Source organism: Poecile atricapillus, chromosome 4 (genome assembly GCF_030490865.1).
Source record: "Poecile atricapillus isolate bPoeAtr1 chromosome 4, bPoeAtr1.hap1, whole genome shotgun sequence".
In the NCBI taxonomy this organism is placed as follows: Eukaryota; Metazoa; Chordata; class Aves; order Passeriformes; family Paridae; genus Poecile; species Poecile atricapillus.
Window position 1 is genome coordinate 2,198,211 of NC_081252.1, and position 22,441 is coordinate 2,220,651.

The 22,441-nt window shown below is 41.7% G+C and overlaps 1 protein-coding gene across 3 annotated transcripts in view; it reads right to left on the reverse strand.

The window, feature by feature from the left end:
* The window catches only part of BMP2K (BMP2 inducible kinase), a 48,184-nt gene that overhangs the window by 16,417 nt on the left and 9,326 nt on the right, over nucleotides 1-22,441 (reverse strand). For all 3 annotated transcript variants that reach the window (XM_058837271.1, XM_058837270.1, XM_058837272.1), the window contains exons 2-14: nucleotides 14,307-14,425; nucleotides 13,857-13,962; nucleotides 12,063-12,205; nucleotides 11,671-11,792; nucleotides 10,584-10,665; nucleotides 9,814-9,946; nucleotides 7,527-7,630; nucleotides 6,034-6,113; nucleotides 5,088-5,248; nucleotides 3,648-3,808; nucleotides 2,954-3,049; nucleotides 2,083-2,264; nucleotides 1,117-1,274 (exon numbers count right to left, since the gene is read on the reverse strand). In XM_058837271.1, the coding sequence (XP_058693254.1) occupies nucleotides 1,117-1,274; nucleotides 2,083-2,264; nucleotides 2,954-3,049; nucleotides 3,648-3,808; nucleotides 5,088-5,248; nucleotides 6,034-6,113; nucleotides 7,527-7,630; nucleotides 9,814-9,946; nucleotides 10,584-10,665; nucleotides 11,671-11,792; nucleotides 12,063-12,205; nucleotides 13,857-13,962; nucleotides 14,307-14,425 (1,647 nt within the window). The remainder of the gene's footprint in view (nucleotides 1-1,116; nucleotides 1,275-2,082; nucleotides 2,265-2,953; nucleotides 3,050-3,647; nucleotides 3,809-5,087; nucleotides 5,249-6,033; nucleotides 6,114-7,526; nucleotides 7,631-9,813; nucleotides 9,947-10,583; nucleotides 10,666-11,670; nucleotides 11,793-12,062; nucleotides 12,206-13,856; nucleotides 13,963-14,306; nucleotides 14,426-22,441) is intronic.

The window sequence follows — 22,441 nt, forward strand, 5'->3', positions numbered from 1 at the left end:
GACTCACCAGTGCATTATTTCAGAAGACTAAGGGCCACACGTGGTAGGAGCAGGCTTCCAGATATTCAATTCTACTACTGAAACAAATCCTTAACTTGCGTTTGGAAGGAATGCTTAATTTCAGCTAGTACTTGAGCCATTTTTCCCAGCTACCAGTGAGACATTCCACTGTAAAATGTGTGCAGGCTCCATTCCCACCTCAAAAACAGGACTCCGATCCAATCCACACAGGACACAAGGGAAAACTAACAACTAGAGTTCCACAAATGAACCCACCCAGTCAATTCCCTAAAGGATTAACGGGTAAGGTGCACATCCAATAAGAAAAATACTCAACTAAAGGAAAAGGTAATTTTTTCAGTTGCTCAGAATTCAACTTTACTGTACTTTTAATTGCAAGAAACTTGCTGATAGACAGCCAAGCATATACAATCTGTTTTTTAACATTGTCACATCTTCCAAGTCCCTCTAATAAATCCGATCTCAACAAAACCAGTTATAGGAAGAGCAACTAACAAGCATGTGTTCAGCAATTAAAAACAGAAAGTAATTCCAAGTAAAAACCATGGAGATAACTGACTTCACGAGGAAAAAGTTTATTCAACTATTGCCATATCAGTACAATAAACCAGCCCTTACATGTAGCCACTCCAAAAGGACAGTACAAAACATTAACATAATGTAATAGATCAATTTTCTTTCAGGCATTTTCAAAGGACATATCAGACCCACACAATCTTCTGCTCTGGTGTGCAAGAAAAAAGCTGGAAAGGAATAAAGCAAGCAGCCAAAATTCTCTTCCCATATGACAACGTACCTCTGCTGTTGAGAGCCTGGTGGCAATGAAGGTGACACAAGCAGTGGAGAAGAGCTAAGACACTACCATTTCTGCAGTAATTGAGCCAGTAACTACCAGTTTCAGACGGTGAGTTCCTAGTGCACATGTTTTCAAAAAGGAAAAGGAAAGGAAGACAGGCCCAACTGTGCCCTCAAATGCTCAGAAAGAATGTTCTGTACACAGCCTGCACAGTCCTCAGACAAGCAGGTGTTGGAACTGCTGAGCAATCAGAGCCCTCATTTACTGGGAAGCAAAGTAAGCCTTCAAGCGTCCCTTACTTGATCTTAGCAGGTCAAACTCTCTGTCCAGCAGCTCCTCCTCTGTCAACTTGGAAAAATTGTCCTCTCCAAACGGGTTCCAACCTGACATATCAGGTGGGTTACTGATGTTCTGCTTTGGGTAACTGGCAATCGCTTCAGCATCTGGAATACCTGACCTGTGGAGTCAGTTTGAGGAAGCAAATAGAAACATGACAGGATTGGTTATCAGGGTCAAAATCTGAGACACCCTTCAGAATGCCAAATCCCACACCCAAGCAGCACACATCCATTAAGAGCTCATCCCAAAACAATCTGAAGGCAAATTTAAAAGAAGCCTAATAAGAACTTACACAAATATATAACTGGGTTTCTAACATCAGTGAAATTGGACAGATTTTTAGGTTCTTTTTATTTTTAAATCAGAAAGGAAAGGTATTTTTTATTACATACTCTGTTGTTCACAAGAATTAATGCAAAAGTCATCATTTATTACCATCTATGAAGCAAAGGCAGGTCCGAGGGCCACTGCTTAGGGACTGTATCTCTTCTGAGGTGTACATCATGTTACATGCTCAGGTCACACCTCTGAGCACAGGAGTAGGCAGCCCTAGCACACCAAGGCCAACTACAAAGCTGCTCTTAACAGGGTGTTTGAAATTCATTTCAGATGCACATAACATCATTCAACACATGCTACTGTCCATCCCAAGCGAAGGGGTCAGCAGTCAGTTCCTTGAGTAAGTCCATGAAAAGGAAATACTGGAAGAGATACTTTTAAGAAATTGTACCAGGCTGATCTGTTAAACTGTCTCACTTTGCTCCCAAAATATCCTTTACCACTGAACACCCACTGTCCAACTGCTCAAAGCAATCTCTTACCACCAAAGCAAGTAACTTGTGAGAGAAGGATTTGGCAGAGCTAACCACAATTAGTGAATGTAAGGCTCCAGTAACCCCCAGGCTGAGCTGAGCCACAGTTCTCACCTGTTTGCAGGGTAGGGAGGATCTGTCACTGTTCCGCCATGCACTGGGAGAGACCTGGGGTAGGAGATTAAGGCTGGTGCAAAGTCTTGTGGAGAAGTGATATATTCAGGGGACTGTGCCTGCTGTGCCCGCTGCTGAGCCAGCATCTGCTGCTGCAGGAGAGCCTGCTGGTACTGCTGCACCTGGGGAAATCAGGGCTGTGTTAGCAGAACACACATGGGCTGGCAGAAGCTCTTCTGCCAAGTATCAGCGCTGCTCCTGCAGCCAAACACACCCACGGCCACACTCCAGAACACACGGGCACAGAGACGCCACTCCGACACGCCAGTGCCACTGCTTTGCTTTTCCAGCCTATTATTACCACTCGGATTTCTGTAATTACTGCACCCCAAATATGTGCTACTACAGCACTGCTAATTGCCTTTTCATCACAGCCTATTCTTAAATCTTAATACAATATTCCAGCACAACTTCTCCTGATCTTTAAAAAACAGGCTGTGGCAGCTAGCTCTCTTGCTTTTCAAGTAAGAACTGCACATCACTGTCTTCAGCCACTCTGTCATGCAGCATCTATTTGCTGCTGTGGAATTGTGCATTGGAAACACTAACCAAGTATGTTTCAAATGAGCACAGACCTTCTCATGAAACTTGGGATAGATCCTATCCTATTATTAATACTCAAGTGCAACTCCAGACAAGCTAGTTTGGATTAACTTTCCCCCAACCACATATTATTTCAGATGCCAAACTGCATGCTATTAACTGTGTCTACAGCTCAGTACAATTAGCCAGGCACTTCTCTTACTGCATCTACACAAGAGATTTACAAGCACAGGCTGTATTTTAAGACTCTACCATCTCTGTGACATACCATGGCAGGATACTGTGACTGGGCAGGCTGCTGCTGGTACACAGATTGCAGCAACAGCTGCTGCTGGACCATCTGCTGGTGCACTGCTTGGTGATACTGGAAAGCAAAAAAGAGCTTTAAAAAGTAATGATACCCCCTCAGAAATAAGCAAGTATTTATTTAATGCTTCTTCTGACTACCACGTGTATGACTCCACACCATTTTTGAATTAAGGTATTTTATTATCAAAAAACAGCTTGCAATTCAGTCAGTGCACTTCAATCACTCTGATAGGAAGCTTTTTCCTTCCCCCACTCACCAATGAATTCTTAACCAAAAATCCATCAGATTTTATTTTTAATAATTCAGCACTGGTGCACATACAATCATCTACTGCAAGCATAACATCATCAGCCATAATGACTCCTAACATTTATCCCAAGCTCCTTTACACATGGGTAAAGCCTTCAAGCGGTGGTGCAAAGCAAGACAGAATTCAGGGTCAAACTGCAAGAACAGAGCACAAGGCAAGCAAATTCCTAGGACAAACATGGCAGGGCCTATGAAGGGACAAAGCAAGAGTAAGAAGGGATAGGTGTTCTTTTAGCTGGAGAAGTACAGGCAGCAACAGCACAAGTGTTCAACTGGCATGATTCCAAGGGTTATTAACACACACCATGAGTCTCGGACACTTGTCTAACAGATCTGACTGTACCTGCTGGATATAAGCATCCTGCATGGCGGGCTGGTGCTGCAAGTGGTGCAGCTGCTGCAGTCTCCAGTCTCCCTGCTGCAGCTGCTGGAGGACCCTGTGCTGCTGTGGAGTGGTCCCTTGGGACTGCGAGATGTCTTGTCCATTCCCTGGTCGCGTGGTTCCTGTGACAGACAACACTACTGACATCCAGACGCCTCAGCTTCAGCCAGAGCCCTCCCTGGCAGGTTTTCACCTCAAGCTGACACTGTCTGCCAACTTCTCTTCCCACTCTGACCAAATTTCTTTTAGATTTCTTAAAATCTACCAGAACACCTGGTAGATACCAAGTTGATTTCTTTAAAAGTAATTCCAGGCCTGCAAATTTAACCATTTCTATGTGCAAGATGCTGGAAGCTTCCCCGGTGTCATGACAGCAAGCTGGGTTCCAGACTTCTGCTTCACTAACACTTAAGTTACACATGGCAGAACCTCAAACCCCTATCTCAGCACACAGCTTCGCATGCATTCAACACAGACCTATTTTGAATTCTTTTCTTTAAGGAAGCTATTAGCTCATCTATCGAACTCCCTTAAACAGAATATCTGATGAATTTTACCATTCAATTTCTTTTGCAACTTTTAAGAGACAGGTACTACCACACATTTCTCTCTTGTATAATGTGTTTTATATTCTGAAGTCCTCATCTGTTCCCGTCATAACAGAAAAAGCTTTTTCAGTTGGATGTTATATGGACAACACCTGGTAAAAAGTACTTAAACCTGTGACACATTCTCAGTGGCCTCCTGAGACTTTTCAAATACCATCCCTGAAACTACTCTTCTTTTCCTGCAGCAGACACTTACCAGCACAAAATGCAAATAGAAAGTATTCTATGTATAAATGTCACCTATTTGTGTGAATATTTACCAAAACTCCTTCTGAATAAGAAAAGGAAGAAGGATTTCTCAAAAACCCATTTCACTCAACTGAGTCTCCCCTTACTCCTCCTGAATCCACAGTGCCATGTGGAACAAATCTGTCAGTTATGACAGAAGTGACATGGTTCCAGCCTACAAATACCACCAACATATTGGTGCTATCTCATAACTTCTTGAGAATATTTCTCTTACTACAAAAAAAACCCAGTTTGATACAGAAGGGCTCTGTACTTTCTGTGCATTATTCACAAGTCAAAACAAGCGTGAACTTTTGTCTGCAGTGGGCAAGTTCATTCAGAAACCAGTGTGAAGCACAAGGGAAAAGCACTTTCACTTCTCAATCTAAATTTAGTTTTTGTGGCCCCTCGAATTTACAACTCACTCATTTAGAGTCTTTCAGAAATGACAAAGATTTGGGTTTTGGTATATAAAAAGTAAGACTGATAAAACTGAGTTTTACATGTTAAAGAATAGAAGCACAGTTGCTTCTTTATTTTGGTCCACCCTTAAAGATTAAGTTACCTTTTTGCCCACGATGAGCGAATTCCCCAGGAACTTGTACTTTGACAGGAGTTACTGAGCTCTGGATCGCCAGCACGCTGGAAGGGGCAGTGCTTGAATTGGCCTTTGGTCTTTGTCGTGGTGCAATTGAGGTTTCTGTTGGTCCAACAGCATCTGTTATTCTGAAAGGGCAATTTTTCCCATATAAGATACTTGAGAAAAAGACAACTATTTCTACTTCAAATCTGACACGGTACAGCTCTTAATAACTGAGTTATGTCTTAATCATTTCCACTCTACTTCTGCACTGCACAGATGTTAAAATTTGTTTTCTAAAACTCCAGTCCCATGCTTGAGTCCACCACAACCCTGTAATTCCAAACAGGACTACTGTTCACATGTACAAGAAGTAAGAGAAAGGAAAATATATGTTAGGTCCAATTACTGATTTATTATATTATTGTTTCTCTTTTTTTGCAAATGGAGCTGATAATTATAGCTGAATGTATAAGAAACCAAGTCATACATGCTGGTAGACCCAAACCCAAATAACTTCCATTAACAAGGAATGAAAAGGTAAAGGATTTATCTAGTGGTGCCTCAAGTACATACACACTAGTTTATAGCAGTAATCAGAAGCATGGAGAGGAATTTCCAAGGTTTTTGATATGTTTTTACTAACAAGAACAAAAAAGTGAATATTTTTCCATAAAAGTTTCAATTTGTCAGAGAAAAAATAGCAAAACCCATTTCCCTTCAAAACAATAGTTTCTCTCTCTGGATTCTCAGTAAAATGAGAAAAGTTCGAGTGGAATCCAAACAGACTTGAAGCTCTTGGGAACAGTTTATCTAATGATTTCCACTGTGGCAAGATTTCATTTATTAGCAAGCATATGAAAACAGACTTGAAACAAACATGCAGCTTAATAACATTAGAAGAAAATGTACAGTCACAACCTCTGCTCACCTTGCTTTTATTTGGCTTTTTCTAGCAGCTGCCTCACTAGCTGTCATGGGTTCAGGAAGAGTTGAAGGGACAGGAGAATTCTTGGGAAAAACAAATTTGAATAAATTAAAAAACCAAAATCCTGAAAGAAAAAAATTCATTCCATATTGAAGAGGTATGCTTGGACTCAAGACCTCCACGTTACAAGGCTTCATGCAGAACTCAACAGCTCTAGATGAAAAAGGGTTTAACTTCACAGTATCTCTATATCCTCTCAAAGTGTTGCAGAAGTGAAGTGGAACCTGACTGATCTGACTCTTTTTTCAACTGCTTCACTTCATTTACACTGCCAACTATCAGCACTAAGGTACGTGTTCTCCAAGCACTTTTGTGTGACTCCACAGAGACTTAGCTCAGCCTCAAGCTCAAAACCAAAGCCCAATCTTCTGAGGAAACTGTTTTTAGCAGACTCTGCTCTTCCACCAAAACACAGATTCCAGAAAACTATACAGTGCCAAAGCTTCGATGGGCTTTTACCTTACCCCCACCTCAGTCACATTCCTGAATGAATCCTGCATCACCTAGACTCTGTTTTACAAGGAATATGGCAGTTTGGGGCAAAGAAGGAAATCCATCATCTCTAATGGCAAATGCACATAATGAATGCAAATCTATATCTGGTCACAAATAATACAAACAGCTCATTATCAAGTATTTCAAGACTTCCTGGTTTTTTCTAATCTGTGTTTCCAAAAGGCAACACTCAAACTTACTGAGAACTTCCTTCTACAATGATAAAGGAAACAAGGAATTCAAAGGGATCTCAGAAAACTCACTTGTCTGCCTCTGAAGGCAGACATTACTACAACCTGTTGTAAATTCAATTTTGAGATGGCTTTTTCCTGATACTTGTCTTGAGACTCACTTTATAATACTCAGCAGTAGCTAGATGTCCCCAAATTCCATTGCACTGCAGATGTCATTACGTCTGTGAAGCAAGAGATCTTGGAGAGCAAGCTCAGACCCCCATGGAAAGCAAGGCTAAGAAGGCAGGCTGACTCAACTATGGCTCTGTTTGCTTTCCAACTCACTCGAGTCCTTCCAATGCATTAACACAATTGCTAAGGATGCCTAAGTGAAGGGTTTATCCATGCTCTTGACACTCCATTTACAACATTAAGCCTTCTGTGGTCAACAATGTTAATACCTGAAAATTTCATACTGATTTTATTAAGAGATTAGTAATGGCTAAAATACTAAGCCAGGTACTGGGGTATGGTATCAACACAGTTCATGAAGCTATGCCCTCAAAATTAAGAGCATATTCCATATACAGAGAGCTCATATCTCGTGCACACAACATCAGCCTGACGTGTTCTCTGCTCTGTGTTACACTTAGGAACGAGGCATGGCAGAATTGATGTGATCTCTCAGCTCATCTGACAGACTTCTCAATACTCCCTACACTGTGATACAACACACTGAAAGCACAGAGGGAACTCAAGAGTACTTACATTAATATTAGACACCGGACACTCCTTTTTGGCAATTTTAAAGGCAAAGTAAGATACTTGAAAGATATCAGGTCTCTGCTCTTGATCTGGTTCAAGCATATATCCTGCAAAAATTGATAAGACTTATCACTGCTAGATTACAAAAAAGCCTGTTGAGACAGTATGCTACCAGCAAGGAAAAAATCCAGCAGTTGCATCAAATCAGCTTTCCACCCTAACCGTCATCTACACTGTTATCTCGGGTTTGAGGGATTTTTTTAATACTTTTTGTAAAGTCAAGTAGTTCACAGGGTCAAAAACAACTGTAGAACATGTATGCTGCTTGATAAGCTGACATTCAGCTGTGAAAAAGGGAGCTAAACTGAAGTAGGAATTAGTAATTGCAGAGAAAAAGAACACAAAATCAACTCACCAAACTAACATACTACAAGATTAAAACAAAATTCCAGGTAGCTAAAATGAGATTGACAGCTCTTACTATTTAATGCTAAGGCTTTTGTCTGCAGGTTTCACTGACTGTGAACAATTTTGCATATAAAAAACCACAGTTTCATGAATAAAAGACCTTCCCCTGACAAGACACACAATTCCTGATGCTGCCTCTCAAACATGTGCTTCCCAAATTAAAAGGTTCAGTGTTTTCCCAAGAAATTGAAGTTACTTGATACTGTCTCAAATATAACACAGTACACATAATCAGGCAATCTTGCCTCGATAAGAAGAGAACCTAAATAAACAATAAAATACACTACCTAAAAAAATCTAAGACTCTAAAAATATGTTCTGCTATGAAGCAAATCAACAAACAACGATAATAAAACATCTCATCTTTGGTGAGCAAAGTGAACTACACTTGCCAAATGCTCAGTACCACAGCCAACCTTACACATCATTTTACAAAAAACCCTCCAAAGCTTGAAAACATAATTTTGGACAGATCCTAGAATTTTACCCAAAGCCATTATTTCATGTCCTGTACAGTTCACTGCAAGTTTAAATTTCAACAGATTTTACAAAATAACAGATTCCAGCACTCAGTTGCAGCACCATGACATGGAAGCAGGACACTCACTGAAGTGACTTCTGTCACTTGATTCTGAAATGAAAAATTCATGGGATAGGGCATGTTCAGCTTGCTCCTCCCCAGCCCCTGCCTTGTAAAAGAGCAGAGATGAAGCCACAGTCCCTGAAATACCTTCCATGACCAAATGCAGCTTTTTATGACTTCCACTCCAAATGGAAAGAAGGGAAGTTTACATAAGGACATTCTGCCTCACCCACATACATTCCATGTCAGTATTGCTCATCCTGGCACAGCCATCCATTGAATTAAAAAATCTGCATTCATACCTAGGAGAAGGGATTAAAACCCATACTTTTCTAAAGAGAACCTAACACTGACAGAGAAAAGCACTTAAGTAATTTGAAAATTCATCTCATATTGTCACTACTGGCAGAAGACAAGTGCTTACCATAAAAACAGCTGTTTCTCAATTATCAATGTGCACTCAAAAAGTGGTTTGGATTTGGTATGGCCTATTATATAAAAGCATAAACTACATGGTCAACACATACATAACTTAAAGTTACAAGAGCTCCTATTCAAACCTTTTGAATTTTTCATATGCTATCTCACTCTTTCAAGTGAGGCTACTCTAAGTTGAAAACAAAGACAATACGCTGATGATTACTGCAAATATTAGTTCTCACATCTCTGTGCCTCGGTAACAGATGAATCACAAGCCTCGGAGCTGTTTCTTGGCCAAAATTTTCCTTCACACACTTTGTACTGCCAAACTTTTGCCAGAGTTTGTGTCTGACACTTGGGGTTGCACAAGATTTTCCAGACTTTTGTTCCGGTATAAATCATGCAACTACTATTAAAATTCTCCCCAGTGCAATTAACCTCAGCACACTGATGTTGCTATGCTAAAGCTGCACTTCAAATTTCTCTAAGCACAACTGTCCAGCTTGGACAGAAAATACTGTCAACACTCTGACCCTTCCACAGAAAATACACACTTAAGGGCAGAAAGAATGAATACATAGAGCTAAATAATAAACACAAGCAGTCTCCGCATTCCCTCTATTCCTTCGGGATTTATGGACACCTAAGGAAAAAAAATCATCCTTGAGCCCCAAAGAAACGAAAAGGTTCCTTGAGCTTCAACAACTCTCCTGGGGGATTGAGAGGCACAGCTGAACGTGGCAGGTCTTGACAGCAGTGGTGCTGTGCTTTGCTGGCTTCATGAGATGGAAGAGTTGCAGCCAGGGACTGTGTACTTACTTATCAAGCAGTGAATGCTGTGGGAGTATCGCGAGCCATCCGGGATAGTAAAGCTTCCATCGCAAATGGCAACCTGGCTTTCTCCAAAGGGAAGGGAAAAGAAGCACAGCTTATAGAGCAAGCAGCCCAGCGCCTGTAAAAGAAACGCAAGCCCTGTGAGGGGATGAGGGCCAGCCCTTGCTACGGCAGGACAGCTCTAACAGGACGCTGCACCCTGGCTACAGTGCATGTTCACACGCCGTGCAGGAGCTGCACTTGGGAACACAGCTGACAATGACAAGCTGATGGATCAAGAGCAGCTCTAACAACACTTGCTCTTCCACTTCTTCCTGTAGCACACCAAGTACAAAACCAGAGTGCACCAAGAGCTGCACTCGCAATGTAGTATCACCACAGATATCACCATGCTTTGCACTAAATCCCTTTTTTTTCTTCTCTGCACATCCACTAATAAAAACACCTGTCTTGATCATGCTGGCAACAGGTTTCCCTAAAAAAAAAATGGCTGGAGGCTATCAAGCAGAAACTAGAGCCAATTTAAGACATGTTCTAAATCACATCCCCCTTCCTTTAAACTAAAAAGGATCAAACATGGGATTAATTTTATTTATAAAAATGTAACTACCCAAAATATCTCTACTGTTTTGTGCTCTATAGCTGTCCAACGTATTTAATCTTCCAGTAATTAATTTTTCAGTCAGTCAAAGCTGGTTTTAATTCCCCCTTCCTTAACCAGTCCCATACATCATACTATCCAATTTTTTGCTTACCCAGATATCTGCCTTGGTAGTAATTGGCTTTCCTCCATACAGATTGATCATCTCAGGAGCTCTGTATGATAGTGTAGTGTACCTAGCAACATAAAACACAGAGGACACAGCTAAAAATCTTGTCTCAGAACTGAGAGGCTGCTTTCCCGATCCGCCATGCATGCACCAATCACACGAGTTTCAGACATGCACCTGGAATTATTGTCTTGTGTGACCTAAGTCACTACTGCATTTGCAGCATCACAAATATTACCTGGAGCAGCAGTATGACCTGTCATGCACTAGAATAAGAATTAAGTCAGGTAAAATTCACTCTTAGCCTTACTCCCCCAAAGCACAGTCTTTTGCCGCAGTGCCCGTGCATACGCAGCCAGGCACCTGACAGGGGGTAACTGCCGAGTCCTACAAGGGCTCTCCCTATCTCACACAACCATACACAATGCAGATTTCAAAACACTAACATCCCAAAGCAACTGCTAAACTGGGAGCTCAAATACTTCAGAGCTGGAAAGAGCCTGTATCACTTCATGGCTTGAAAACAAGCAGCCTGTATTTACCCCTCTGCAGAGTTAGCCCAGAAAGGCAAAACCAAAATAATACATGCTTTCAAGAGTGTGTCTAAGGGAAGTTGAAATATTTTTCTTATCAGCTTTAGGAGAACAGACATGGACCATACTCTGCAAAGGAGACTCTACATATATCCATTGCAGGGCTTATTTACATCAGTTCTTGGTATCTTAGCAAGTATTTGCTTAGCAGCATTAAAACAGCACAAATTAAAAATATCCAGCACCTAAGATGGCCAGGAGCCATTTTTGACACATATTTTTGAACAATTTACTTGCACAACAACATGCTTTTTCCCAACAGTTTTATTTTAAGAATCTCAATTTTGAAAAACAGTCTGTGAATAAATGGAAGGAATTTTATCAAATAGTTCCAGTCTTTTACTGTGTTCACACCAAAATTAATTCAAGATCAGCCATTAATTTCAATTCATTAGTGATACATGCACATCACACCATAATACATGGAATTTCTATGCAGCAGTCATTGCTTATGACAGATCACCTAAAAGTAAACTTACTTTTTAATTTCTTCTTCTACCATATTAACACCATCTTTCTGAGGGTTCAGGTATTTGTTAGTGGCACTGCCAAAATCACAGAGAACGTAATTCCCGTTATCATTTAACAACAGATTCTCCACCTTGAAAGAAAGTCAACACACAAAAAGTAGGTTAATACAAAAGCATTAACTTCCAGGTTAAGCATGACTCAGTGTTCTCACACACAAACAGCAAGTTCTCCAAAAAACCAACAGCTAAACTTTGTTTTAGCAATAAATAATGTCCTAGGGTTACAGTTTTTTTACAGCTCAACCAACAGCAAGCTCCCATCTAAAAACCTCCTGTATCCTCCATCCTTTTCAAGCAGATCACTGATTTTAGCCTGGATTTCCTTACAGTGAAGGTCATACCTTCAGATCCCGGTGAACTATAGGTGTTTTGCACTGATGCAACCGGGCAACAGCTTCACAGGTGTCACAAAATATTCTCATTACTTCTGACTCGGTGAAGCCTGTCTGCAGACGCTGGTTCATCTGGTTCACAACCTGCCCAGCTAAAGAAACAGGAGAAATTTTTCACGTAACTCCCATCAAGTACAGAAGTAAAGACATAGTTAAATGCATTAAGCCCACAAATATGATGCCAGTAAGTTTTCCACAGTTACTGTATTTGAACAAAACAAACCTGCTTTTCCAACTGCACACTCTTGTATCGCCCTAAACGAAAAGTTATTGGCTCAAATGAAAACAGTCCTGTCTGTGTGGCTGAAATGTTTTTGAAACCAAACACTGCAAACGCAAAAAGCATCCATCACACCAGTATGTGACCTCAAAACTGTCTCTTGCACTAGGATCCCAAACTCTGTCAACTGAGTTCATTAATTCATTCTCTAGACACCCTCTCTGTCGTTCTGGGAGACAAAGGAGGAAGAGAGGGGAGGCAGGGAAGGAAGGAAACAAACATAGCCCTGAACCCGTCCTCCAAGGACAAAGGTCTCTCCCTTTTTAGAGGTTACTTTTAAGGTTGGGTATCAATACACTCCTGTTTCTTGCAGTAATTTTACCAGACACCACTAAGCTCTTCATACCACAATGCTCACCACACACAGAGATGAAGTGGGATTCTTGCAGAGACACAGCAGGACCTTGATGGGCACTCTGTCAAACAAGGATGCTTAGAACACTGAAAGCCCATCACTGTCAAATGATCAGACAGCTGACATCCATGGGGCTATTCACCAGGATCATTAGGGAAAAAGTACTACCAAGAAGGAGTCACAACTGAGCTCCCACAAAGATACAGAAATTCACACATACAAGCAGGGTAAAGGACCGAAAATACAGCCTTATTTATCAAATACTCCTTATTCCATTCCCCAAGATCTACATTAGGGTTGTCTTTGGCTCCTCATAGTACAGATTGCATAAACTGTAATGCTCACTGCTTTTGCTGCAAATAAAACCCACATGTCAGCTCAATATTTATTGAGCAGTACAGACCATGGGATGGCTTCTTTCTAGGCTCAAAGTATTTACTTGGTACTTGCAGCACTTGCTCCAGTATCACCAATTATTTGGGTTAACCACCATCTCATACTAGCAGCACCCAGTCCCCCTAGATTTTAAACAAACTCCACAAGTTAAACTCACTGGCAAGTTTATTCCACAAATATGTGACCTGGGGGGAAAAAAAACCTAAACAGACAGTCACTGACTTAGGTATTGTTTCAAACAAAGTTACACTGTCTAACAGAAACAAAGGGCTAACATCTTTTTGGACAGCACTATCAACCTTTATTATGCCCATTTGTAGCAAATCACCTGTCAGGTAAAGCTTCTTCAGTGTTGTCATCTAAAACAAAAATAGAGGGAGAGGAGTAGCGAAAATGTGCTGATCTCCCCTATCGAGTTGTGTTCCACGTACATGTTATTTAGCACCACCAGCAGAACAGCACAACTGCACTTCATACCTGGAGAATTAATTTCCCTGTTTGTAACCATACTTCATTACGAAGCTTTGTGGAACTTTTCCATTTTGCCCAGTGCCTAGGTAAGGTAGCAAAGCCAACAGGAAAGTGAAAGGAACTTGCTGGATTCCAGCTGTGACACACAGGTGTTAACCTCTTAGATTAAGGGCAGTTTTAAGTAAAATCACAGGTGATAGCACAAACATTTTCCTCTGGAAACCTAGGCAATGACTCTTACCTCGACAGTATTCCATGAGGATGAGCACCTCCCACACGTTATCACTTAGAGAGTTGACAGCACAGTCCAAATAGGTCACAATATTCTTGTGCCCAGATAACTCTTTCTGAAAAAGAAAATGCACATTACACTTCAGAATTGAGAAAATAAAGAGTAATTTTCAGTTGCTGCTGCAGCACTGGAATAAATTGCTTCTGCTTGGGAACCAGATGTACTGACCAAAGAGAATACACACATTTGATCTGCGGTATCAAATACATATTTGAGTAATCCTTTCAGAAATTACTGAGACATGAACCTAAAGCCAGCATTAGCTTCTGTAAGTACTGGTGTAAAATCAGGACCACAGGATCGAGAGCAAGAGGCGTCTAGAAACACCGGAGAGGCATTTGATGTATGTACACTAGAAACCGACACATTCTCCAGTTCCAGCTAACTTGGCCCTCTTACCATGATGGTGATTTCTCTCTTGCAGATGTTGAGGTCTGGCACGTTATTGACACACATTCGCTTCAGGGCACAGCGGGTCCCGCTGGGGGTGCGCACCAGGAACACAGTTGAGAAGCCACCTGGAGAACACAAGTGCAAAAAGAAGCAGCTGCTTGAGTTTCTCGGTATTTCTCTAGTCAACATCACTACATGCTAAGGATGAACAACAAAGACTACACTGGTCATTGAGTGACCAGTCACAAACACCTCAGAAGTTAAATATTGGTTATCTCAACCCATTTCATTTAAGCCAACTATTCATGACAAAACCACCCAAGTCTTACTATTTTCTTACAACATGACATGAAAGCATTAGAAAAGCATTTTCACATTCAAATGAATTCATAAAGCACAGAACAACTACGCATTGAGACATCAACCCTGAAGCACTTCAGAGTCAATCAAAAACCTCAATCAAGTCAAGGTACATTAATTCCCTAAACCCACATTATAATATATAAAAAATAAAACATTTAGAAAAAGAGTTGAGAGACACTGTATGAGTCATGTGACTTTTCAGGTTAGCTTCAATAGCCTCCCTGGAGCCCCAGACACCATAAGCAAGCAGCCCTAGAGGAGTGTTTTTATTTAAACCACAATAAATGTGTGCATAGTAGAATTAAGCATTTTCTTAGAGCCAGTCCTACCAGGAACATTCTCAGTCCAATAGTGGAATGAACTGGGAACCACACAGTTGAGCCTACTTCCCAGTATGAGTTTTTTCTTTCTCTCTTCACTGGTAGAGAAGAATCAAGGAGGCAGGAAATACACAAGTGAAACAACCTACACAGAAAGTACTTCCCAATGCTCAGGAAACACAACTGAAACCCATCGCTCTGCTGTTTCAGCTGCTTCCTGTCAGTCCTGCCTGCTGCTCAAGGAGGCCACACTGGCATCACCTCAAGGCTCACATGCACAGCTTTCCCACAGTTACAGGAAATCCACCTCACAGGAGGGCTCATGTAAATCCCAGCTTAAGTGCTGTCTGATCCCAAGCCAACCAGCTCCACAGGAACTCTGTACTAGGGCAGGACCTCGGGTACATCATCAGGACACAAATATGTGAATTAAAATGATTAACTACTCAGATAATCAGGCAGCCAATTGAAATGCACACTTTCATGGTACCCAGTAGCACCTGCAAGCTGTGTTTATTAAGTATAATGTGCCTCATTTGATGCAAGCCTCATACTCTTGAGCAAACAAGCGCGTAAATCGCTGCCAGTCAAGAAGCTAAATTTTATTAAATAATTTCTCTTGAAGATTAAGTATTTATTATTTCTTAACTTAATTCTCATTTAGTCAAATGACATGCTGGGCTATCAAAGCAGAATTACTGCCAAGTTGAATTCAACAGCCTCACCCTAGTTTATATAGGGCCTTCCTAAAAAATCCACAGGACACCCACTCTTAACAGCTCAAATTCTTGGCACTGAACTCCATCTGGGACTGAAATGATCCAAGAGGGCTCCAGCCTGGGGAATTCTGCCAGAGTGATATGCAGACCTTCATTAACATGTACTCTCCTCACAATAAAACTACCTGTTTTTTAAGCACCAATATTTGACCAAAAAAGATGCAGCAGGAGGCAGATACAGCAAGAGACTCGGGACTATAAGGTAATAATCACTTCTTGACTTTTTAACCAGTTTTATAGCATGGAAATTCTCTCTGACTAGCAGTAATACCAAACAGAAATCCAGATTTCAAGTTTCCCTGTGCACCTGTTCTGATGCAGCCTGAGCAGACGTGTCTAGGTAGAGCCCATCAGTGGGAAGCAGAAAAAAGCCCCTAAATGCTCCGCCGAGTGCTGCTCTTGCCATTAGGTGGCGATACGAGCCAGCAGTTGAGCCCTAGGGACTGAAAAAGCAGACCTGGTGCCGTTTTGGCAGGAAGCAGACCCCTGACCTTGAATGGTTTCCCATCAGTAAATACCACCGCTATAAAAACCCTTTCCTCCAGGAGACAAGTGGCACAACCCTGAGCAAGACCCGACCAGGTGAAGTGTCCTGCTATCAGCTCGTGGGGCTTTCTCACTGCTTCCCTTCCTGTTCTCCCCCCATCCCAAGGACCCAGCGTGGGGCTCAGCTGCTGTCTGGTGCTCAACACAACAAGGAGCTTCATCTTTCAGTCTCTTACTTCCACCAAAATCACTCCAAACAACAGCCACACTGCACTAGTCCCTGGAATGCTTAGTAAGAAGCCTCTCTACAACATCTATAGTTATGTAAGCCAATACTCAGCAGAATTAAACTCCTTAAAAAGCTCACACACCTTTCTTTCCTTGAACTGTCTCTCTGTCACCTTAACTACGTGCTTTTGGGATCTTATTATCAGCTAACCAGCAAGGATTTGGGCTTTTTTCTGGCCTAGTTATGTTGTTTGTTCTTAATGAAACTCTCCATCAGCCACATGTGTTTGGTTTTTTTCCTATGTGTATTTAAGGTCAACCTTGACTAACTTCACAGGCTGCAACATGCCATTTACACTTTATCATGTTACATTCCTGAAACTCCAACCAGGAAAGAGTGGAGCTGTCAGAGTACTAACTACCCTACTTGCTTATTCAGGTAGAACAAAATAAGGCCAAAAAATCTTCCAGGAACTTCACCATCTTTCAGACTGCCAAGAGCCATTTTGTGGAGATGGTCTAGAAACATTTTAACAAAGATACTTCCGATAAAGTTAGGCACATTATGTATATGCAGACAATGCTGGTTTTGAAATCATACCCATTTTTTTGAAACATACAAAAGCACCAAATGCTGTTTCTCCAAGCAGTGAATCCCTTGACTACTTATTCAAATCTCAGACAAACAGTACAGAACTTCTGGCACAGAAGGATTTTACCTCTACAGTAACACACAGCAACCACCAACCGCATCTCTAACAGCTGAAACAGGAATGGTAGGTACTACACTATAAATGGTTCCTTACACATCCATCACAACTCGGCTGTTTTGGAGAGGTGACTGAGTTTTTAGCATCCATTCCCATTCAGACAAATAAATACTCAAAAATATCTTTTGATAAAGCTAATGATTATATAAAATTACTTTTTCAGATACAGTATTTACAACTGCTTTTTCTGTACATTTCAGTCATTCTGAAATGAACGAAAGGATGAATGAAAGCCATTCTGAAATGAATGAAGAAATAAACACACAAACCTAGAGAGATCCTAGTCGTTCTCATGTGCCTACACAATATTAAGTTGCAATATGAATATACAGTTAGGTATGAAGAAACTTCCTCAACAATTCAATATAATCTTGTGTTCAGGAGGACACTTTTTGAAGACAAAGCCATGGAGCTGTGAGCCCTAAGAGGGTTCCAAGTCCAACGTGACTGCCTCCATCAGAGCACAGTTCCACACTAGCGTTACAGTCCCTGGGGAAAGCTGCTGTTAACAAAGCCCAACAAAAACCTAAAGGATAGTTTATTTCTAATTTGAAGCCTGCTGCCAAGTGAGGCTCTCAGCTTCACATGACCTTGGTCAGGGAGATAGCCTTGTGTCCCTCACCACAAAGCTAGAGAAACAGGTTCAAGTGCAATTATTTCCCTGTGACCTGTTTACCCACACATCCTGCTCACTCTCCTCTTCCCCAATTTTGCACCAAGACAGCCATCCATCCATCCACATGCTAATTTCCTTTAAAATACCAGGTCAGGCTTTTTGGCGTTCCAGATTGAAGCTGTGCAGCTATTTTTGACAGCAAAACCTTCAAAAATGCACACAGTTGAAACACTTGAATTTCTCATCAGATTCCAAACACTGTGTGATTGTTGAGGGAGAACCCTTCAATTGAAACTTAAAATGCCTTTTACAAGCTTTATGAAATTTTTTTCATGAAACATTTAGGTTTTGTCCCAAGTTTCACCAGAGAAGGAAGCCACAGTTATGTCTTCCAATTCCTGAAGGGCCTCCACATGAGAATACGAGGGGCTGTCCTATTACAGTGCAACACAAGTTCCTGCAGCAGCTGGTGGGTCCCTCATGCCACATGCCAGCTTCCACACTGCAGGCTGAGGAGCACCCAGTGTTCACCATCCCAGAACACTGCCACACTCTGCTTGCTCCAACACCACTGCCTCAGTGCCCCTTCCCTGGCAGCCCTGAGCATTCCAGACCCTGGCAAGGTGCCATCCTGCTGGGTGCTGCCAAGCCAAGCCAAGCCGTAACACCTGCGTGTGTGCTCACTGCATCTTGCTGAAAAAGGGCAGCGTTCACTAACATCCATCACATATACACCTTTCTGTACATTTACATCTCTGCTTTTGTGTGCCTGCACACAGGCATGGATATTTTTACTGAAGCTTACCTCACAAGCCTCAGGTATGAACACAAGGCCCTGAGACACAGCTCCACCCGGAAGAACATCTGACAGATGTTGCTCCCATTCCCCAAACCAAAACCAGAAATAGCTCCCTATCCCTAAAATACTCCATTTCTACACGCACATTTCAGTGTTCAGTATTTCTCCACTTTGTTTTAAGCATGCAGACAATGCATTCCAAGGGACATACCACTGCTCCCTTTCCCACTGCCCACACAAATTCCCACCATGTAACAAGCTGCCTATCAGGGCTAGTTTGGACAAGCAGCACTGTTTTTCTCAAATCGGCATCCGCTCCTACGGCAGCACTGGGAAAACAGCAGCTGTGAATCACATCCCAGCAGGACATCCCTGTGCAGCCACAGCCGGCAGGTCTGCCACACACTCCTCTGCTAATGGCACTGTTACCCTGCCACAGGCATGTATGCTGGATTCCAGTTCTCCCAGCAGCAGCTGTGGGCCAACCTCACAAAAAAGTTCTGACAGAAGCACCACAGACTGCCTGGGGGAGTCCAACACATTTAAGTTACTGAGGGAGCTGGGAAAGCTGAATTAAGGTCTGCTATAGCCTTCTGTGAAAAGGTCTGTTCTTATTAACACCTGTGCATCAGACACACTCAAGGGCCAAACTCGAGATGCTTTTGATATGGCCCAGTGAACAGCAACAGGAACAGAGCTCTGTGTCCTGCAGTACAGCCCAGCATCACCCACGTGCTTCTCCATGTCCAGGTGACTTGTTAGCCATGCTTGGCTACTGCTTCCATGGCACCTTCTGCCTGACAGCCTTGGCTACTTGGCTGCTAGAGAAACATAAAATACCCATTCCCTGAAGCAGATACATCTCCTAATAGACATGCAATTCCAGCAGTAATCTAAGTTTAAGGAAGATGAAAGCAGATGGAAAAGCTCATTTAATGCATGCTTAAAAACAAAAAACAAAACAAAAAAAAACCCCACAAAACCAAAAACTAACAACACCAAAAAATCCAAGGATTTGACACACCCTTCAAGGAATAGATCTTATACGTCCAAGACAAAAGATTTTATTTCTTAGGGTAAAGCTGATGCCTTATCATAGTCTGGCTGGAAAAAGACCAAATACTTCTCTGTATTCCTAATCGAGCGCCTTGAGAGTTCATCACGATCACTGTACTACTTTCATGTATTACATCATCACCACCTCTCTCTCTTCACTGAAAAAAGATAATCTAATGCATTTACCTCTACAACTACATTTAACAGAAGCTTGTATTTAAGTCAAGTAATACTTCCTTTCCTGTCTGTAAGGAAAGGGCCACAGAACATGACCAGCAGATCACCAACAGTTCAATTTACTGACTCTGAAAATTCCTGTTACACTCTACTTACTCATCAGTGCTTTTCATGACAAAGCTTTTCAACTTACCCAAGACATTGATAAGACACCTACAATGAGAATCCACTAGCACAGTTTACAAAAAAAATCCCAAAACCTGAAAACTTCGAACAGTAGTTTCATCTTTTACATGTCTTCCCCACCTCATGTCTTTGTTCACTGAACTCAGCTGCAGCTGTAACTTGGTCTGACCTGAAAACAGAGTGAGCTGAAAAACCACAACAATGACATCATCTGTGCATGCAGACAAACACAGAGTTTGCCATTCTACAATGGTGAGGTTAAGAGCACGAATTCATTTTGTTTTATACATGAATTTCAAATGTCATTCCCTACCTTTTTTTGTATAAAGCTTGATTTTAGAAACAGTATAATCAAAAAATCAAATATAGTTACCAGTTAGTTAAATCAGTAGGTAGATATTATATGGCCAATATGCAGATACCATGACTTTTTTGGAACTGAACTCAACTGTCATACCATACAGTTACCAACCAGTTGAGAAAACAAACACCATATCTTTACCAAACTCTAACTCGCTCTCTAGTTGGTCTTTCACCTTCCTTGCAATCAGTGCTTAAACTGTGATTTCCACGTGGAAGGCCAGCCTGCAGAGCAAAGCAGGGCTCTGCAGGCCCCTGAGGTGCTGTGGCACGGGAACAAGGCCCCGCACACAGTGCCCGGCTCCGGCGCAGCGGCTGGTTCATGGCGTCCTGGCCCAGTGCCACCTCTGGCTGCCACACAAAGACAAGAGCCACCAGGCTGTGCAGACACAAACCAAGCCGTTCGGAATGCCGGTGGCACTTCAGACTGAGGCACATGGCACAGGAACACTCTCTGGTTCCCTCCTCTTCTAAGACACCTTACACATATCAATCAGTAGGATGGAGCCCATCTCTTCACTGCTAGGAAGAGCCTGCAGTCTCACTCACCTTCACATTCGAGCGTAATTCAGTGACCATTTCATCCAGGAGCATGACTAGAATTAGACTGACTGCTTGGAATTAGAGCTAAAACAGCCAATATGAATAATTAAGGAGGAGTTTCATTATCTTACCTCATAGCCTTTAGCTGTCTGCAAATCCGTATGTGTGTGTACCTATGTGTATGTTTAAACTCTGGCAAACCAAAGGAGTATGCTGATACAGACTTACCCGGCACAAGAACAACAGGGGACCAGTAAGCTTTAAGGGCACAACATCTGAGATCCAAGCAGCTTACACCAGTAAATAGAATTGTAAGCCATTTTAGGCAAAAATAATTCCTTGGCACCTGTATGGGGACAGGCAGTTCCTGAACATCTATCTGGGACATGCTGAAAACATTTGAATACTTCAAACTGCATATAAAGCATCTCTCAAAACTTTGTAGCACTTCTGTGCTTGGGATTCCAAACTTCACACTCTAGCATTTACAATTTTAAAAGATACACTGAAATTTCATAACAGTCTAAGCAGCTTGATAATTTTAAATGAACAAACTATGCTGCAAGGGCAACAGGACTCCAGATAGCAGAGTCAAGATTATCAAAATCATTTAGTATCTCTCATATACCTCTCATGTTTCAAGGAGCCAGTCAACAGTGATAACTCAGAAGAAGGCATTTATTTATTAAATGGACTGATCTGGGAACTCGTGGGTTTGGGGATGTCTCAGACAATGAAAGTGTTTGGACCCAACTACCGTCTAAACTCAAGGTTGTCCCTGAGCAAAAAGGCAGCTATAAAATTTGACGTCAGTTTAACAAAACCTCAAGTAATAAGCAAAGTATAAAACGTCTAACGGAGAAATCAAATATCTGAAGAAAGCACAAAGCTGGGAGGATAATACTGTAAAGTCACACCAAGATGGAAGGAACTTGAAGACTACAAGACTAAACCAAATAAGATGCAGTACACTGCTTCCTTTTGAGTTGCCAAAACAACACAAACTGGCTTTTCTATCTTCAGATTGCCTAGGGAGACTCTGGATTGCTCCTTCTGGGATCAATTACTCCTCCTGTTGCTTCCACAAGTTCTCACGAACTAAAAGCCAAGTGACAATCCATCTAAACTCACCCCAAGTTGAAGGTCTCAACTCTACAGATGCAGACTGTGCCACTGAGCTCTAGGGAGACATAACAAGGCTCAAAGGATGCAATTATTTCATTTGCTTTTCTCCAAACAATTCCTTTTCCTGCACATCACACACAAACCAGAACTGATCCCATTTTTAATGCTGACACACATAATTTCATTCACTCTTCCTATTCTAGTCTCATGAACACAGGTATTCAGGTCAGGTTCTTATACACACATGTCATCAGAGTACAATTTAGCATCTTACATTCTTTAATGATCTATTTGCTCTGCACCACTTTCACAGTTGTATGCGAATTAATTATC